Below are 13,375 nucleotides of genomic sequence, written 5' to 3'. Positions count from 1 at the left end.
TCTGTCTGCATTTCCCCTTTGCCCTTGTTGCAGAAACGCTCCAGTCTGTAAGTGGGAGCACTCAGGGGGCCTCCCTTCTTTGTTTCTCCTTCCAGAGTAATCACAGTCTTGTGTGCAGTTTCTGAAAACCATCGTTTCATCTTTTTCATCCAGTGTTTCAGTTATTTCAGGCACGGAGGTGAATTTGGTCCCTGTTACTCCAACTTGGCCTAAACAGCGCATTTTTGAGATTCGTGTACACTGTGTGTGTTCGTAGTTCGTGCTTTTCCTGAGTGGTATTCTATGACATGGAAGTAAGGCAGTTTGTTTATTTCGTGTGTTGGTGGACTTTTCTTTGCCACTTGAGGCTATTATGAATGAAGCTGCTGTACTTGTGTTGTATAGATATGTTTTCATTTGTTAGATTTTAAAACAGTTTACCAGATTTTTTAAAACGAAATGTGTCTTACTGTTCCTGGTAATATCATGCCTGTTTGACTCTTCAGGGTTGTTGTCATTACCATTTAAGATTCTCACTGGGGCCAGCAGCGACTTTGTTGGGCCATAACAACTGTCCGTTCTGAACATGCTTCACTTTGTCCAGGGCCATCAGGTCATGGCCACCCGCTGTTGGTAACCCACGAGCAAGCCTCAGTCCAGCACAATTAGCTCACATCATTCCCCTCGCTGGAAATGCCTTTCTGGTATTGCTTACTCTGGTCATAGAATTCTGTCATTTGTCAAGTAGTAGAAGTTTATTAAGGCAGAAAGAAGGCTGGCCTTCAAGTCCTAGCTATGTGACTGACGAGCTCTGTGACTTTGGTGAAGTCCCTTCTTCTCTCTGCGACTGCCCCCTCAGCTGTAAACTGAGGGGTGGGACTGAAAGCCATCAAACAGCCCGTGAATATCAGGGGCGAGAGTGCAGGGCATGCGGTACTAGAAGAGTTTGCGATTAGGTTTTCCCATTGGCTGGAATGTCATGAATGTGATTAAACCTACGCTGAAGGCCGTGAAGTCCAAATGAAGTACCTTACGTGAAAGGTTCGGAAGCAGTAACTGTGTAAGTGTAACACACTTTAGCAAACCAAAAGGAACACGGTACTTGGGGTGAGAGAGGGGTGATGTTCCCGGAGGCCGAGGGTGTAATTATTACAGAAGTTGAAAGACTGTCTCAGAACCACAGCTGCCCTAGTGGTGCTCCTTGAAACCTTGACACTGACACTGCTCTTACTCGCTTTCCTGGGCAGGGACAGTCACACAGCTGACCTCTCCTCCTTTGCTCTCACAGCTCTATTATCAGGTCCTAAATTTTGGGATGATCGTCTCCTCGGCGCTAATGATCTGGAAGGGGTTGATGGTCATAACCGGAAGTGAAAGTCCCATTGTAGTGGTGCTCAGGTAAGAGTCGCTCTTTCCAAGGCATGGATTGCATGGCACTGCTTGGGAGGGAAACTGAGATACTGAATAACTGTTGTATCATCCCTCTCCAAACCACTCCTTCCCAGAGGAGGACCTGGAAGAACATTAGTTACTATTTTCAATTGTGAGAAACTCTCAACATGTCAGACCCTTTACATTCAGACCCCAAAGGGGCTCGTGACCTCTCTTCAAAACATTTACTCTGTGAGCTTTATTTTCAGCACATCTCTTAAGATGTACTTTATTTTCTGAAATATCTTCTTACACTCTTGACTTCGGTACAGCAGGGCGGGTGTTTAGTTGTTAGTTAGCTGGAGTGCACCCCGACTGCCGGAGCTTTGGGCAGCATGTTTTCAGTTTGAGTGCAGAAGCCTCACTCTTTATTTCCGCGTTTCCGCTGACCTTTAAATAGACCTCAGGAAGACTGAATGTACTAATGCCATCTCTTAAAGTGACAAATACTCGTAGTACTGAGTTTTTTTCCTCCACTGTACTTCCTTCTCCCTCCTTAGATTCCTGCTCTTAGTGCTTTAAAAACCTAGCTTACTCATTTTTGGAGAATTACCACTTGGTTACATAATCGAATCATTATAGTTCTGCCTTAATTTGGGTTCAATTATATAAGCTCTCCCAAGTCTTTTCTGGAGCTAATGGAATATAAACATAAAATGAACCAAATCATTAACATTATCTTGAGTCTGGTTAATAGTACATTACTTTTAACAAGATGAACTTGACTCCCCCATTATCATATGAGATATACTTGCAGCAACAAGTGGTCGGAAGCACTGAGTCTCCAGTGTCTTACTTGTGCCTTAGTTCTGTTTTTATTAATAATCAAATGCAACAGTAATTTTAGCAATCCAAAGAAACGTATGGATCTTATTAGCAGGGAAGGCGTTTAATGTACTGCTCTGGGAGTATGGAGACTTGAATCTCTGTCTCTCTCACGTCTAACGACAACCTTGGGTGAATCACGTACTCACTGACCCACAGTTTCATCTATAAAACGAAGGCCAAAAGAAAGAAGGCTAGAACTAGATGGGGCCAGAAGACCTTTCCAGTGTAACATCACCTGGTCCTGCGCTCCCGACTGTCCGAATTCAGTGGAGAGCTCCAGGTGTGGAGCTCTAGCAGCAAGGGAAGGGGAAGCTGTGCTAAGGGACGCTGTGGGGAAACATGTAGAGAGGACCCAGGCAGGCTTCTTGGGGCGATTCCTCTAGGATTACTTCAGGTGGCCTTGCCTTCAGCAGAGAGGTTTGAGGACAGTCTGATGACCTGTAAACCCGGGTGTTGGGGTGGGTGGGGGATTCAACTGAGGACTTGCTCGTTGGTGGTTCTGAAGAGACAGACCGTTTGCTACAGCTGGAAAATTTGTATTATCAGTTGGGGTTTAAAAGTGGTGTTTGGATAGGTTATTTGGTAGGTAGATTATTTCTGTACTAAGCTTTTCTGACTGCCGATGTGGAATAAAGGAAAGCAATGAGAAGAGACCAGCTCAGACTGAAGGGGGTCTGTCTGGTCTTCGCTGGACGGAGGAGCTATCGTTCGAGAAAGGCCGCTAAGAAGCCCCTCTTAGGGCTATTGTGAGGCCATTTGGGACAAGGACAAATACTTTCTTCTTATTTATTTTATTAACTGCAGTTTCAGGGGACATTCAGAAATTTTCCCTTCACAGAACTGAAGTCAATTTAAAAATATTTAAGTGATTTATATATAATATCTTACAAAATTTATCATGATTGATGTTTAAATTTAAAAGTATAATTTGATCAGATAATATTAAGAAGGTTACTAATAATTTTATTTAACATTCAAAAAGTCTTCCCTGGTTTATTTCTTTAATGGTCCTCTCACTTATCTCTGTTTAATTGCCATCCATATCTGAAATCTTTTTTATTTTTAATTTTATTTATTTATTTTTAGAGAGAGGGGAAGGGAGGGAGAAAGAGAAGGAGAGAAACATTAATGTGTAGTTGCCCCACCGCAGACCTGGCCCACAACCCAGGCATGTGCCCTGACTGGGAGTCAAACCGGCAACCCTTTGGTTCACAGCCCGCACTCAATCCACTGAGCTATACCAGCCAGGGTTTCCTATCTGAAATCTTAAATCTTTTTATTTCTCATCTACATTTCTTCCCTGAGTCTAAACTTGTTTTCGCCCTAACCTGGACTTCGTGTGGGTGTCAACCAGGCACTTGAAAGCCATGGAATAAAAATGAAATTAACCTTTTCTCACAAACCTGCTCTTTATTCTCTTTCTGCGGCTGTCACTGCCGTCTGCTGGGTGTTGAAAGCCTAGGAGTCACCATGGCGCAGCCCGCTGGCCATCATATTTGTTCTGTCCCATCTCTGCTCTGCCCAGGCGGGTTGCCCCCTGCTGCTGTGCTATTTCAGGCCCTCGTCATTTCCTGCCTGGGCTGTTGGAGTGACCTTTAAAAAAAATGCTTTTTAAATCAGGGGAAAAGTTAATATATTTTCATTATATGAAATATTGAAAGCATAAAAGTCTAGGTGAAACTGTGTCGCCCATAGTTCCGGGATGATCATCATTGTTAACATCTTGGTCTTTTTTCATGTATATTATTTCTTACATAATTGAGGTAACTCTGTATCTACATTCTTTTCTCTGTATTTCCCCCCTTCCTCTCCTGTGTCCATTTTTTAAATAACACTTAATATTTGTAAAGTGTTCAGTTATAAGCAATAGCCTGGACAGCTGGTCTCCCAGTCTGCCTTCTCATCTGTTCCACTTTACTTATTAGTTCAATAAATATTTAAATGTCGTCTATACACTGTATAGCTTCTAAAGTGATATTTCTTAACTTCAAATATTAGTATGAAACTTCCTGTTTAAAATTCTAGAGTGGCTCGGAAACAATTGCGCACAGTGAGAGTGGATTCTGTTTGACTCCCGTGGTTCAGACTTCACCTTGAACATTTCCATGACGTGTAGCGTTAGGCCTTCCTAACTCTTGGTCTCCTTACGCAGAGGGACCAGAGTCTTCAAGCACAAGTGTTTGGGCTTTGTTGCTCCTCCTGTCTTGATTTTTATTCCCCATCTATCCATTTTCTTTTTACTAAATCTGTTGTTACTGAAAATTGGAGCTTGAGTTCCTGAAAATAATACTGATGGGCTTCTTCTTCATAGAAAGAAAAGGGTCATTAATTAGTGAGGTCCTTTGATGCACTCGGTATCAGGTAGAACAGGTCAGAGGTAAGGAGTCTGTCCTCACTAATTACCGTGGAATCGAATCCTTTGCTCATTTTTGAATCTTTTAGGCAAAGATCTCTGTTCTTGTCCCTGTTTTCTTTCTTGTTTCTCTTTTTAAAATAAATAAATAAAGTGATAGCACGAGCATTATCTTGGTAGCTGACTGTTCTGTGACTTGAGGAGCTGTCTCCCTTCCTCGTGGCGGGGAATCATAAGGTCATCTGGGTCTGCATCTTTATAAATGGCAGGAGTGGGTGATCCGGTGCTCATTTGAATATTTTAATATGTTTAGCGTTTTCCGATGAAGTGACAATAAGGGCAGTGATTATAAAGTTCATTCTTTAATATTCTGTTTGTCACTTGAAATTTTGAAAGGTTAAAGAATTAGTAACATTGCCCTTTTCAAAAATTTAAGCCCCTTTGAATGGTAATGCTTGAAATGGAACTACTTAATGAATGCTAATAACTGAAGAAAACTTGTATAACTCATTAGTCTGAAGACACCATATTTTCAGAACAACATACATTTCTGTTGTTAGTATATTTGTTAAGGTATTGAGTATATTTCAAAGGTGGTACTTTTGATTGTTTTGTTGACTATCTAATTTTGGAAGTAAATTTAATCTCAGACTTTGTCTTTGCTGTTGTGTTCTTCTCCCCTCCCACCCCCAGCGGCAGCATGGAACCTGCATTTCACAGAGGAGACCTTCTCTTCCTGACAAATCGAGTTGAGGATCCCATACGAGTGGGAGAAATTGTTGTTTTTAGAATAGAAGGAAGAGAGATTCCTATAGTTCACCGAGTCTTGAAGATTCATGAAAAGTACGTGCAAACTATATGTTTCCTGTTTTTAAATATTTGTATGTTTTGGTGTTTACAAGTATTTAATTTTGATAGCCTAAAAATTAAGAAAGGGTGGGAAACTCGTAGGTCCTTCTTCTAGTTCGTTTTTATGCATGTCTGAAGGCTTGGTGAACATGTGAAGACTAAATTGTTATTTATTAATTCATTTATTTCCCTGAGGTTTTTCTGACTTTTCTCTTGGTTCTCTTGGTTCTCTTCTGCTTCCCAACCAGACCATTAACTCTGTATATTCCAAAGCAATAAACAACTAATGGGCCTATTTATCTATGTAAGAACATTCCTTTCGAGAGATAGGGGGCCAGGCGGTCACTCAGAGCAACGTGGTTCAAATAGCATTGGTTACGTCAAGCACCGGGACCATTTGGCCTAACACACCACACCTCACGATCGGCTCCTATAACCTCACACGCCCCTTCCTTCCAGGATGGTTCCTGTGCCTCTGAGGGGATGGAGGAGCAGTCCTCACTTTTTGTGACATCAGTTGTCCATATTGTAGACGAAGGCCATAGGAACAGCTTGCTGTACTGTGTGTGTGTGAGTGATACATCTAATCCCCCCCAAATGACATAAACGTTGGTCCCAAATAGAGTCTTCTGGGGTTTTTTTAAGATTTTATTTATATGTATTTTAGAGAAGGGGGAAGGGAGGGAGAAAGAGGAGGGGAAGAGAGGGGGGAAGGGAGGGGAAGAAACATTGATGTGCAAGAGAAACATTGATTGGTTGCCCCTTGCATGCCCCCAGCCTGGGACCTGGCCCACAACCCAGGCACGTGTCCTGATCAGGAATCTCACCAGCCAACTTTCGGTTTGTGGGGAGGTGCCACACCAGTCAGAGCCCAGGTATTACAGAATCTTATGATATAATGAATGAGGAAGCCCAAATATTAAAAACAAAAACAAAAAAATACCTTTTAAGGCAGTCTAACAGATATTTCAGATAAGAATAAATTTACCAACTTTTTCAAATTCCAAAGAAAATTTCTAAAATCTGAGTTATTCTTTTAAGCATAGACTTTTTGCGTTTTAGAATTAGAAAGGCTGTGTGAAAACACCTTCAGAGTCCTTTGGGGGTGGAGGGAGAACGTGAGAATAAGCAAAAAAACTTCATCTCTCTGGGCCTCGGTTTCCTTATTTCTAATATAAAGAGGTTTAGGAAAAGGCATTATGAGATCTCTGAGTCCTAAACCTGTACTTCTCTGTCCAGCTACATAGTCCCCAGCCCCACCCTTCAAACCTATGGTATTTCTAGTTAAGGGACCCTTGGAGAAAGGAAGGACAAGAGGAAGTCATGGATAAAGCAGGTGTCCTGGAGGACACCCAGAGGAGAAGTGAAAGGAGGAAGGTGACCGAGGCTCCTGAGTATGAGGAAGCCCCGAGTAAATTCCATATTATTCTTCCCTCCCTCTGACGCAGTGCCCGCCGCGAGAGGAGCCACTGTTGGTGCTCGCTTTGAAAATCCCCGTGAGCATCCTAGTTCAGAAGAGTTTTCTTCGCTGGTGAAATAGAGATCTGACTGCTCTTTTTCTTCAGACTCGAGTATATATTTTGAAGGAGATAATTTGAAAATGGCATTCTACTGTTGACTAGGAAGGAATGACTTAAATTTTTTGGAATTTTTTTTGGAATTGTGAAGGTTTATTCAGTACGGGTAGCATTTTCCAGATTCTTCAGGTGATTTTGTGTTGTTTGTTCTCAGCCCTGCCTGTGTGAACAAAGCAGAACCAATTTCTCCTGCATTTATCAGAGAAAATCAAATTAAACCCGGACCCTGCTTCAGGGAAAACAGAAATTGTCCATTTTTATGTGTGATCCTTTGCAACCAGGGAGCGTTTTTTTTTTTTTTTTTTTTAATTTTAAAATACTTCATCTTGTTTCAGGGCAGGGTCATGTTATATCAACTGCAGGTCCTTAAATTTTGAAAGTAATTTTTTAACAGAATTTTGAATATTTTAAGATGTATGATACTTTGCAATCTGGAGTTTTTGTAGATTTATTTTCAACTCTTGAGATGCCTTCAACCTGCAGGACTGTTATTAATATTCCAAAGTTTCCAATTTCCTTTTTTCTGTCAGGGAAACTAAGATACCTGGTTGTAATAATCATCTGATTTAATGGTATTAACGTTGTTTTTAAATATGGGACCAAATAACAAGCAAAATGAATTAAGTATTTTAGTCAGTCTGTCTTGAATGCTTTCAGGCTCGTTTTTGCATTGTTCATTTCTTTCAGAAGAAATAAAATCCTGAGCTTTACGGAGAATAGAGGTAGGAATTGTCCAGCTGACCTCTCTCTTCTGTTTTTGCCTCCTTTCCTCCTCCACCCACTCCTTACATAAGGTTCCATTGTAAATCTGTACACGTCACACAAAGCTGTTTTATTCGTATATCTCCGTCTTACGAACGTTCTCATTACATGTGTATTGTTACACGTGATGCTGCGTAAAATTGGAAAATACAGAAAACAAAATTACATGTAATCCTAGCACCCAGAGATAATGTTAAATTTGGGATAATTCTTTTTGTTTTATAAACATACTGCACAGTTTATATTCAGTCACCCAGAAAGTGCTTACTTCCTCCTTCCTGCATCACAGTGTTGTGATGGCAGATTGAATTGTACACGTGCTGAGCTCCTTAGAGGCAGAGGTGGACCGTATCGGGGGTTTGGTCTCTGTGCTAGCCGGGGACAGCACTCAGTAGGTATTTTGGGCCTAGGAGTTGTGAGGTGCTGGAATAGGTCTAGTAGGAGCTGGCTGCCCCCAGAGAATATCGGTTACACTATTAAGTAGAGGAAGGAGACCTATGCTTTTTCCTGTAGTGGTCTCTCCTGACTATGTTGGGGCGGGGGAGGGGGAAGGATTGGGTATGTTTGGTTGGTTGGTTGGCAAATCAAGCCTTAGGGGACAGCCCAGGTCTCCTGTAGCATCCCTTTCCTTTCCTGGGGTGTTTTCCGTTTCCCAGTCTCCTTCTCCTATCCGATGTCGTTTTCCTGCCTCTCTGGGTGCTGTTGTCCTCATGGTTGAGGTGACTATCACCTCCTGCAGCTCCTGACCTGCAGGCTTGCAGCCACCAGGCCCCGCCCCTGACCTCTTCGCCTTCCATCATTTTTCAGACATTCGTTTTCACTTACTGAGTTGTCAGCTGCAGATTATTTTTCTCTGCATTTTTTTCTTACTGCTATCTTATTTTTAATGTGACTGTTGGCACCTAGCTCCTTTTGGTGTTTGCAACACTTCTCAATTTAGTTTCATCTGCAGATTTAGTGTCTAGTGAGCCAGTTCCTGGCTTAGCTTCTCAGTGGATATTAGTCAGTAGGAGCCTGAAGTTAATTTTCTTTTTTCTAGTATAGTGGGTAATGCAAACTCACTTGAATTAATTTTAAGATAGTTTTTTTAAAAAACTTTTTAAAGATTTTATTTATTTATCTTTAGAGAGAGGGTAAGAGAGGGAGAGAAACATCGATGTGCAAGAGATACATCCATCAGTTGCCTCTCGCACACCCCCACCTGGGGACCTGGCCCATAACCCAGGCAAAAAACCCCAGGCATGTGCCCTGACTGGGAATTGAACCAGCAACCTTTTGATTTGTAGGCCAGCACTCAATCCACTGAGCCACAGCACCCAGGGCAATTTAAAGATAGTTTTTATCAACTGTAAAATATCTTTTGCTTTCAATTAAATTTTAAAATTACTAAAACCTCATGTTTCTTTAGAAGAATTAATCTAGGACATTTCTGAATAAGTAAGTACATTTCTGATTAAAAATTAGCATTATTTTTGCTAATTTTTAAATATGGAGAATTTCTAACATGCAAAAAGTAGACGAGACAGCACAACGAGCTCCCGTGCACCTGTCACTCAGGCCCAGTAACGACTGATCTGTGGCCGGTCTGTCTCACCTGCAGCACCGCTTTCTCCCCTCCTCTGCCTGTATTGTTTTGAATCAGATCATAGGTAAATGTCATGTCATATGTAAATATTTTAGTAAATATCTGTGAAACGTAATCAATCACTGAGCTTTTTCTTAACAGTGTGTTTGAATCCAGATTCAGATAAGGTCCTCGGGTACAATTGGTCGATAATGGCTTTTATAGTCTTTTATTTAGTAGATAAATTACTTTTCCAGTTATTTTTGTTCTTTGCAACTTACTGGTTGAGGAAGTTGGGTCATTCTGTAGTTTCACATAGCCTTCATTTTGCCTGTTACATCCTGTGGGATAGTTTAATGTGTTCCTTTGCGCTTTGTATTTCAAAAAACTTGGTGGCTTGTATTTATTTTAATACAAATATACGATTATGCTGCATGCTATTTTGTAATCTTTCCTTCACTTAGTACAATTTGTATGATCTTCCCATGTCATTAGTCTTCTGTAACATGTCCTTAATGCTTGCTTAGTACACTCAGCTCCTGAATGTTAGACTTTTGGCTTTTTTCCAGTTTTTCCTGGTTATAAAACTACATAGCCATAAACATCCTTTTAGCTAAACAAATAATTATTTTGATCTTGGGAACAGTGATGTAAAATACCACAGTTCCACAGGAATTTTTGGCTAACAAATTTATGCTTTCAAATGACATCAAGATATTTGATGACATGGATTTCTCCTACTCTTTTAAGGCAAAATGGGCATATCAAGTTTTTGACCAAAGGAGACAATAATGCAGTCGATGACCGGGGCCTCTATAAGCACGGACAGCATTGGCTAGAGAAAAAAGATGTCGTGGGGAGAGCAAGGGGGTAAGTACAGAGGGAGGCGTTTGCTGAGTTTTTCACGCCCCTTGAAACATGGCCGCTCGGTCCTAGCGTCTCACCGTGCACTCGTGAACATGAGGGTTGGGTGCTGGCTCAGCCAGATCACTGAGCGCTTTGAAAAAGTGTGCTTCTGAAAATGCATCTAAAACTTCAGGTTCACTGTGCCAGGGGGCGGGGAAGGAGGTATGGTCAACACTACCACGATGGGACGATGGACGGGATGGGACGATGGACGGGATGGGAGCGGCAGTGCTGAGAACTCATTTGTTTATGTAGCTCAGTCAGGACACATCCCGGGGTGCCGTCCCGCACCCCGACATCTGTGTCTGCCAGTGCTTACCAAGGCAGCAACTGAAAATGTTAATTTATTTCGTACTGTTTTATTTCTAGTCTTGAAATTATTGAGGTCAAATGAAATTTAAAAGTTATATGAAGCCTGTTTGTTTCAGATTTTATCAGGAGAACAAATCAGTGGAGGCCAGGAATTGCCAGCGACTGGTATGAGGAGTCTGGGGCTGACACTGCCTTCATGTCATTAATAGTGCTAACCGTACTCACATCCATTACCACTTACTCTGTGCTAGCCTGACGAGTATTACTTCTTTTTAACTTCAGAGCAACCCTAATATTTCCATTCTATAGATGAGGGAACGCAGGCAATTAGGTTGCTTCTCTAAGGTCGCACTGATGGAAAGGGGCTGGCTGACCCCACAGGCCACTTTCTTAGCCACCACACCCAAATTATAGGCACAGCAGCCCCAAAATGGGGAGTGGCTGGTCCTTGCTCCCCAGATGGACCGCTGGCCTGGAACGGACAGTGTGGGTTCAGGTGGTTCCTGTCACAGCATGTAAACTAACCACTAAAATTCTGCAGCACACCAAAAAATAGATTTTTTGCCAATCCGACAAAAGAAAATAGGTATAATTTTGATTCATTCACACCAGACACATCAGCCTGTGAAAGGGGAGAGATTTGCACTGAAATAACTTGTCTTCTGACAAGTTTTTGAAAAATTGTAAACTCCATACAGTGTTGTTTCTAAAATCCACATTGAAGATTTGGACCTTCCTGTGGCTTTTAGTAAAGACTGTGATGGCCCGGTGCCCTCTGGCGTGAGAGACTGTCCTTGGGGTGCGGCTGTCGGGGCACGAGCAGCAGGGCACGGGGTGTTCACCCCGCAAATTCACTTTCTGCTGATTGTACCACTGCGTAGCCTTGGCATGTAATGGGCATATCAGCTCCGTTTGTGGAAATTGCATTTATAAAACCCTAAACTGATATTTCAAAGGCAGACTGTACCCAGACCTTGAGGTAGAGCTTTCTTGCAGATCATTCTGTAACTGTTGTGGTACAAATGTCAATGTGCATTTAAAAAAATTTTTTTCAAACAGCTGCTTGTACACTAAAAAATTTTACACTGAGGCCAAAGACCCTCAGTAAAACAAGTTTAAAAAGCCGTGGCTGGTGTGGCTCAGTGAATTGAGTGTGCCAGCCTGCAAACCAAAGGGTCGCCGGTTAGATTCCCAGTCAAGGCACACGCCTGGGTTGTGGGCCAGGTCCCTGGTAGGGGGCGTGTGAGAAGCATCCACACATTGATGCTTTTCTCCCTCTCTTTCTCCCTCCCTTCCCCTTAGTCTAAAAATAAGTAAATAAAATTAAAAAACTAAAATTAAAAAAGTTTGTTGAGATATAATTCACATGTATTGGAACATAAAACTCACCATTTTAAAATGTACAGTTTGTGGGGTTTTATCGTATTCACAAGGTGTGTGCAGCCATCCTCACGGTCTAATTCCAGAACCTTCCCACACCCCAGGAAGGAAACTCGCTGCTCGTTTGCAGTCACTCCCTGTCTCCTTTGCCCTGCAGCGCCTGGCAACCGCCAAATCTGCTTTCTGTCTCTGTGGATGCTTGCCTGCTCTGGACAGTTTATATAAACAGAATCTTACACTGTGTGGTCTTTTATGGCTGGCTTCTTCCTTGTAGCACAATATATTCAAGGTTCATTCATGTTGTCACATGTAAGGAAAACAATTTTAGAAAATAAAACTAACACTGAACCAACTACGACGTAACGGGAGATTCTAAGTTCAGGGAGTCAAAAACGCTGGAGGGCCCGTGGTCAAAGACAAGTTGGCAGCAGGAGGAGGAAAGAGTGCGAGCTGGTGGGTCAGGGAGCGTGGAGCTTGGACACGGACGGGAGGAGTGATGTAATTGAGCTCGAAATGTACTCTTCAGTTAACTTGAAACAGGTTATTTTGGGATAGAAACAATGATCCTTTCCAAGTTGGGTATTGGGGTACAAGCTTCGCAGACATAGATCCCTTTTAACATCTGACAAAAGAGTTTTCTGCTGCAAGCTCTCCTCAACTGCACTTTGACCAGAGCACCCAGGCCACGCACACACTCACGCTCTGCCCTCTAGGCGTTGATGGGGCCCAGGCTGCTGTTGGAGGTGGCGTTGGGGACAGCATCTGGTTTACTTATGTTAAACCTTCTGCTTAACAGCTCTGCGTTAGCAGACTTTAGAAAAGTGCCACCTGGCTTGCGTGAAGATGCCTGAGGATGGCAGCACCGCTGTCTCTGTCCCTGGGGGGAGATGGTGGAAGAGATCGTTGAGTCTTTTGTGTGACTTTGCACTGCCTGCCAGACTGGGTCTTAGGTTTTGCTCACATTGCTCCTGCAGATCGAGGTGCTTCCTTGCACTCAGGGTGGCGAGGAGAAACCAACCTCGGGGGAGTGTGTCCATGGGTGCCTCAAACAGACTGTGCGATTACTAGGAGCCAAATGTCGTGGTGAGGAGGGAACGGTGAAGGCTCTGCCCGTGAGAGTGGCTGCTGGCTGGTCATCAGATCAGAATTAGCAGCATGGTACTGTCTTAATAGAAATCACAGATGCTTTTATATCTTTGAATCTGCATTTTACTTGCCTTCACATTCTTAAATTTGATGATTTACCTTTATTGAGTGCTGTGGCCTTTGTGAAGGTGTTATAAGTGAGACAAAAGACATTACATCAAAGAGTTACCACATTAAAAAGAAAAATGTGTATTGAAGGTATAGAGAACATCTACCTGCTCTCCTTTCTTAGCTGTGCCTGCCAGTGGTGACCATCATTTTCAGCTCTTAGAGGTCCCAGGGGTAGGA

At 42.5% G+C, this 13,375-nt stretch overlaps 1 protein-coding gene across 2 annotated transcripts in view; it reads left to right on the top strand.

The window, feature by feature from the left end:
- SEC11A (SEC11 homolog A, signal peptidase complex subunit) overlaps positions 1-13,375 on the top strand; it is a 40,388-nt gene that overhangs the window by 24,550 nt on the left and 2,463 nt on the right. For both annotated transcript variants that reach the window (XM_053912521.1, XM_024561624.3), the window contains 3 exons: positions 1,268-1,377; positions 5,285-5,434; positions 10,094-10,213. In XM_053912521.1, coding sequence (XP_053768496.1) covers positions 1,295-1,377; positions 5,285-5,434; positions 10,094-10,213 — 353 coding nt within the window. In that variant the 5' untranslated portion in view covers positions 1,268-1,294. The remainder of the gene's footprint in view (positions 1-1,267; positions 1,378-5,284; positions 5,435-10,093; positions 10,214-13,375) is intronic.

This window comes from Desmodus rotundus, chromosome 10 (genome assembly GCF_022682495.2).
Source record: "Desmodus rotundus isolate HL8 chromosome 10, HLdesRot8A.1, whole genome shotgun sequence".
In the NCBI taxonomy this organism is placed as follows: Eukaryota; Metazoa; Chordata; class Mammalia; order Chiroptera; family Phyllostomidae; genus Desmodus; species Desmodus rotundus.
Note: the sequence above shows the minus strand (reverse complement) of the source record. Positions and strands in the feature narration are given on the sequence as shown.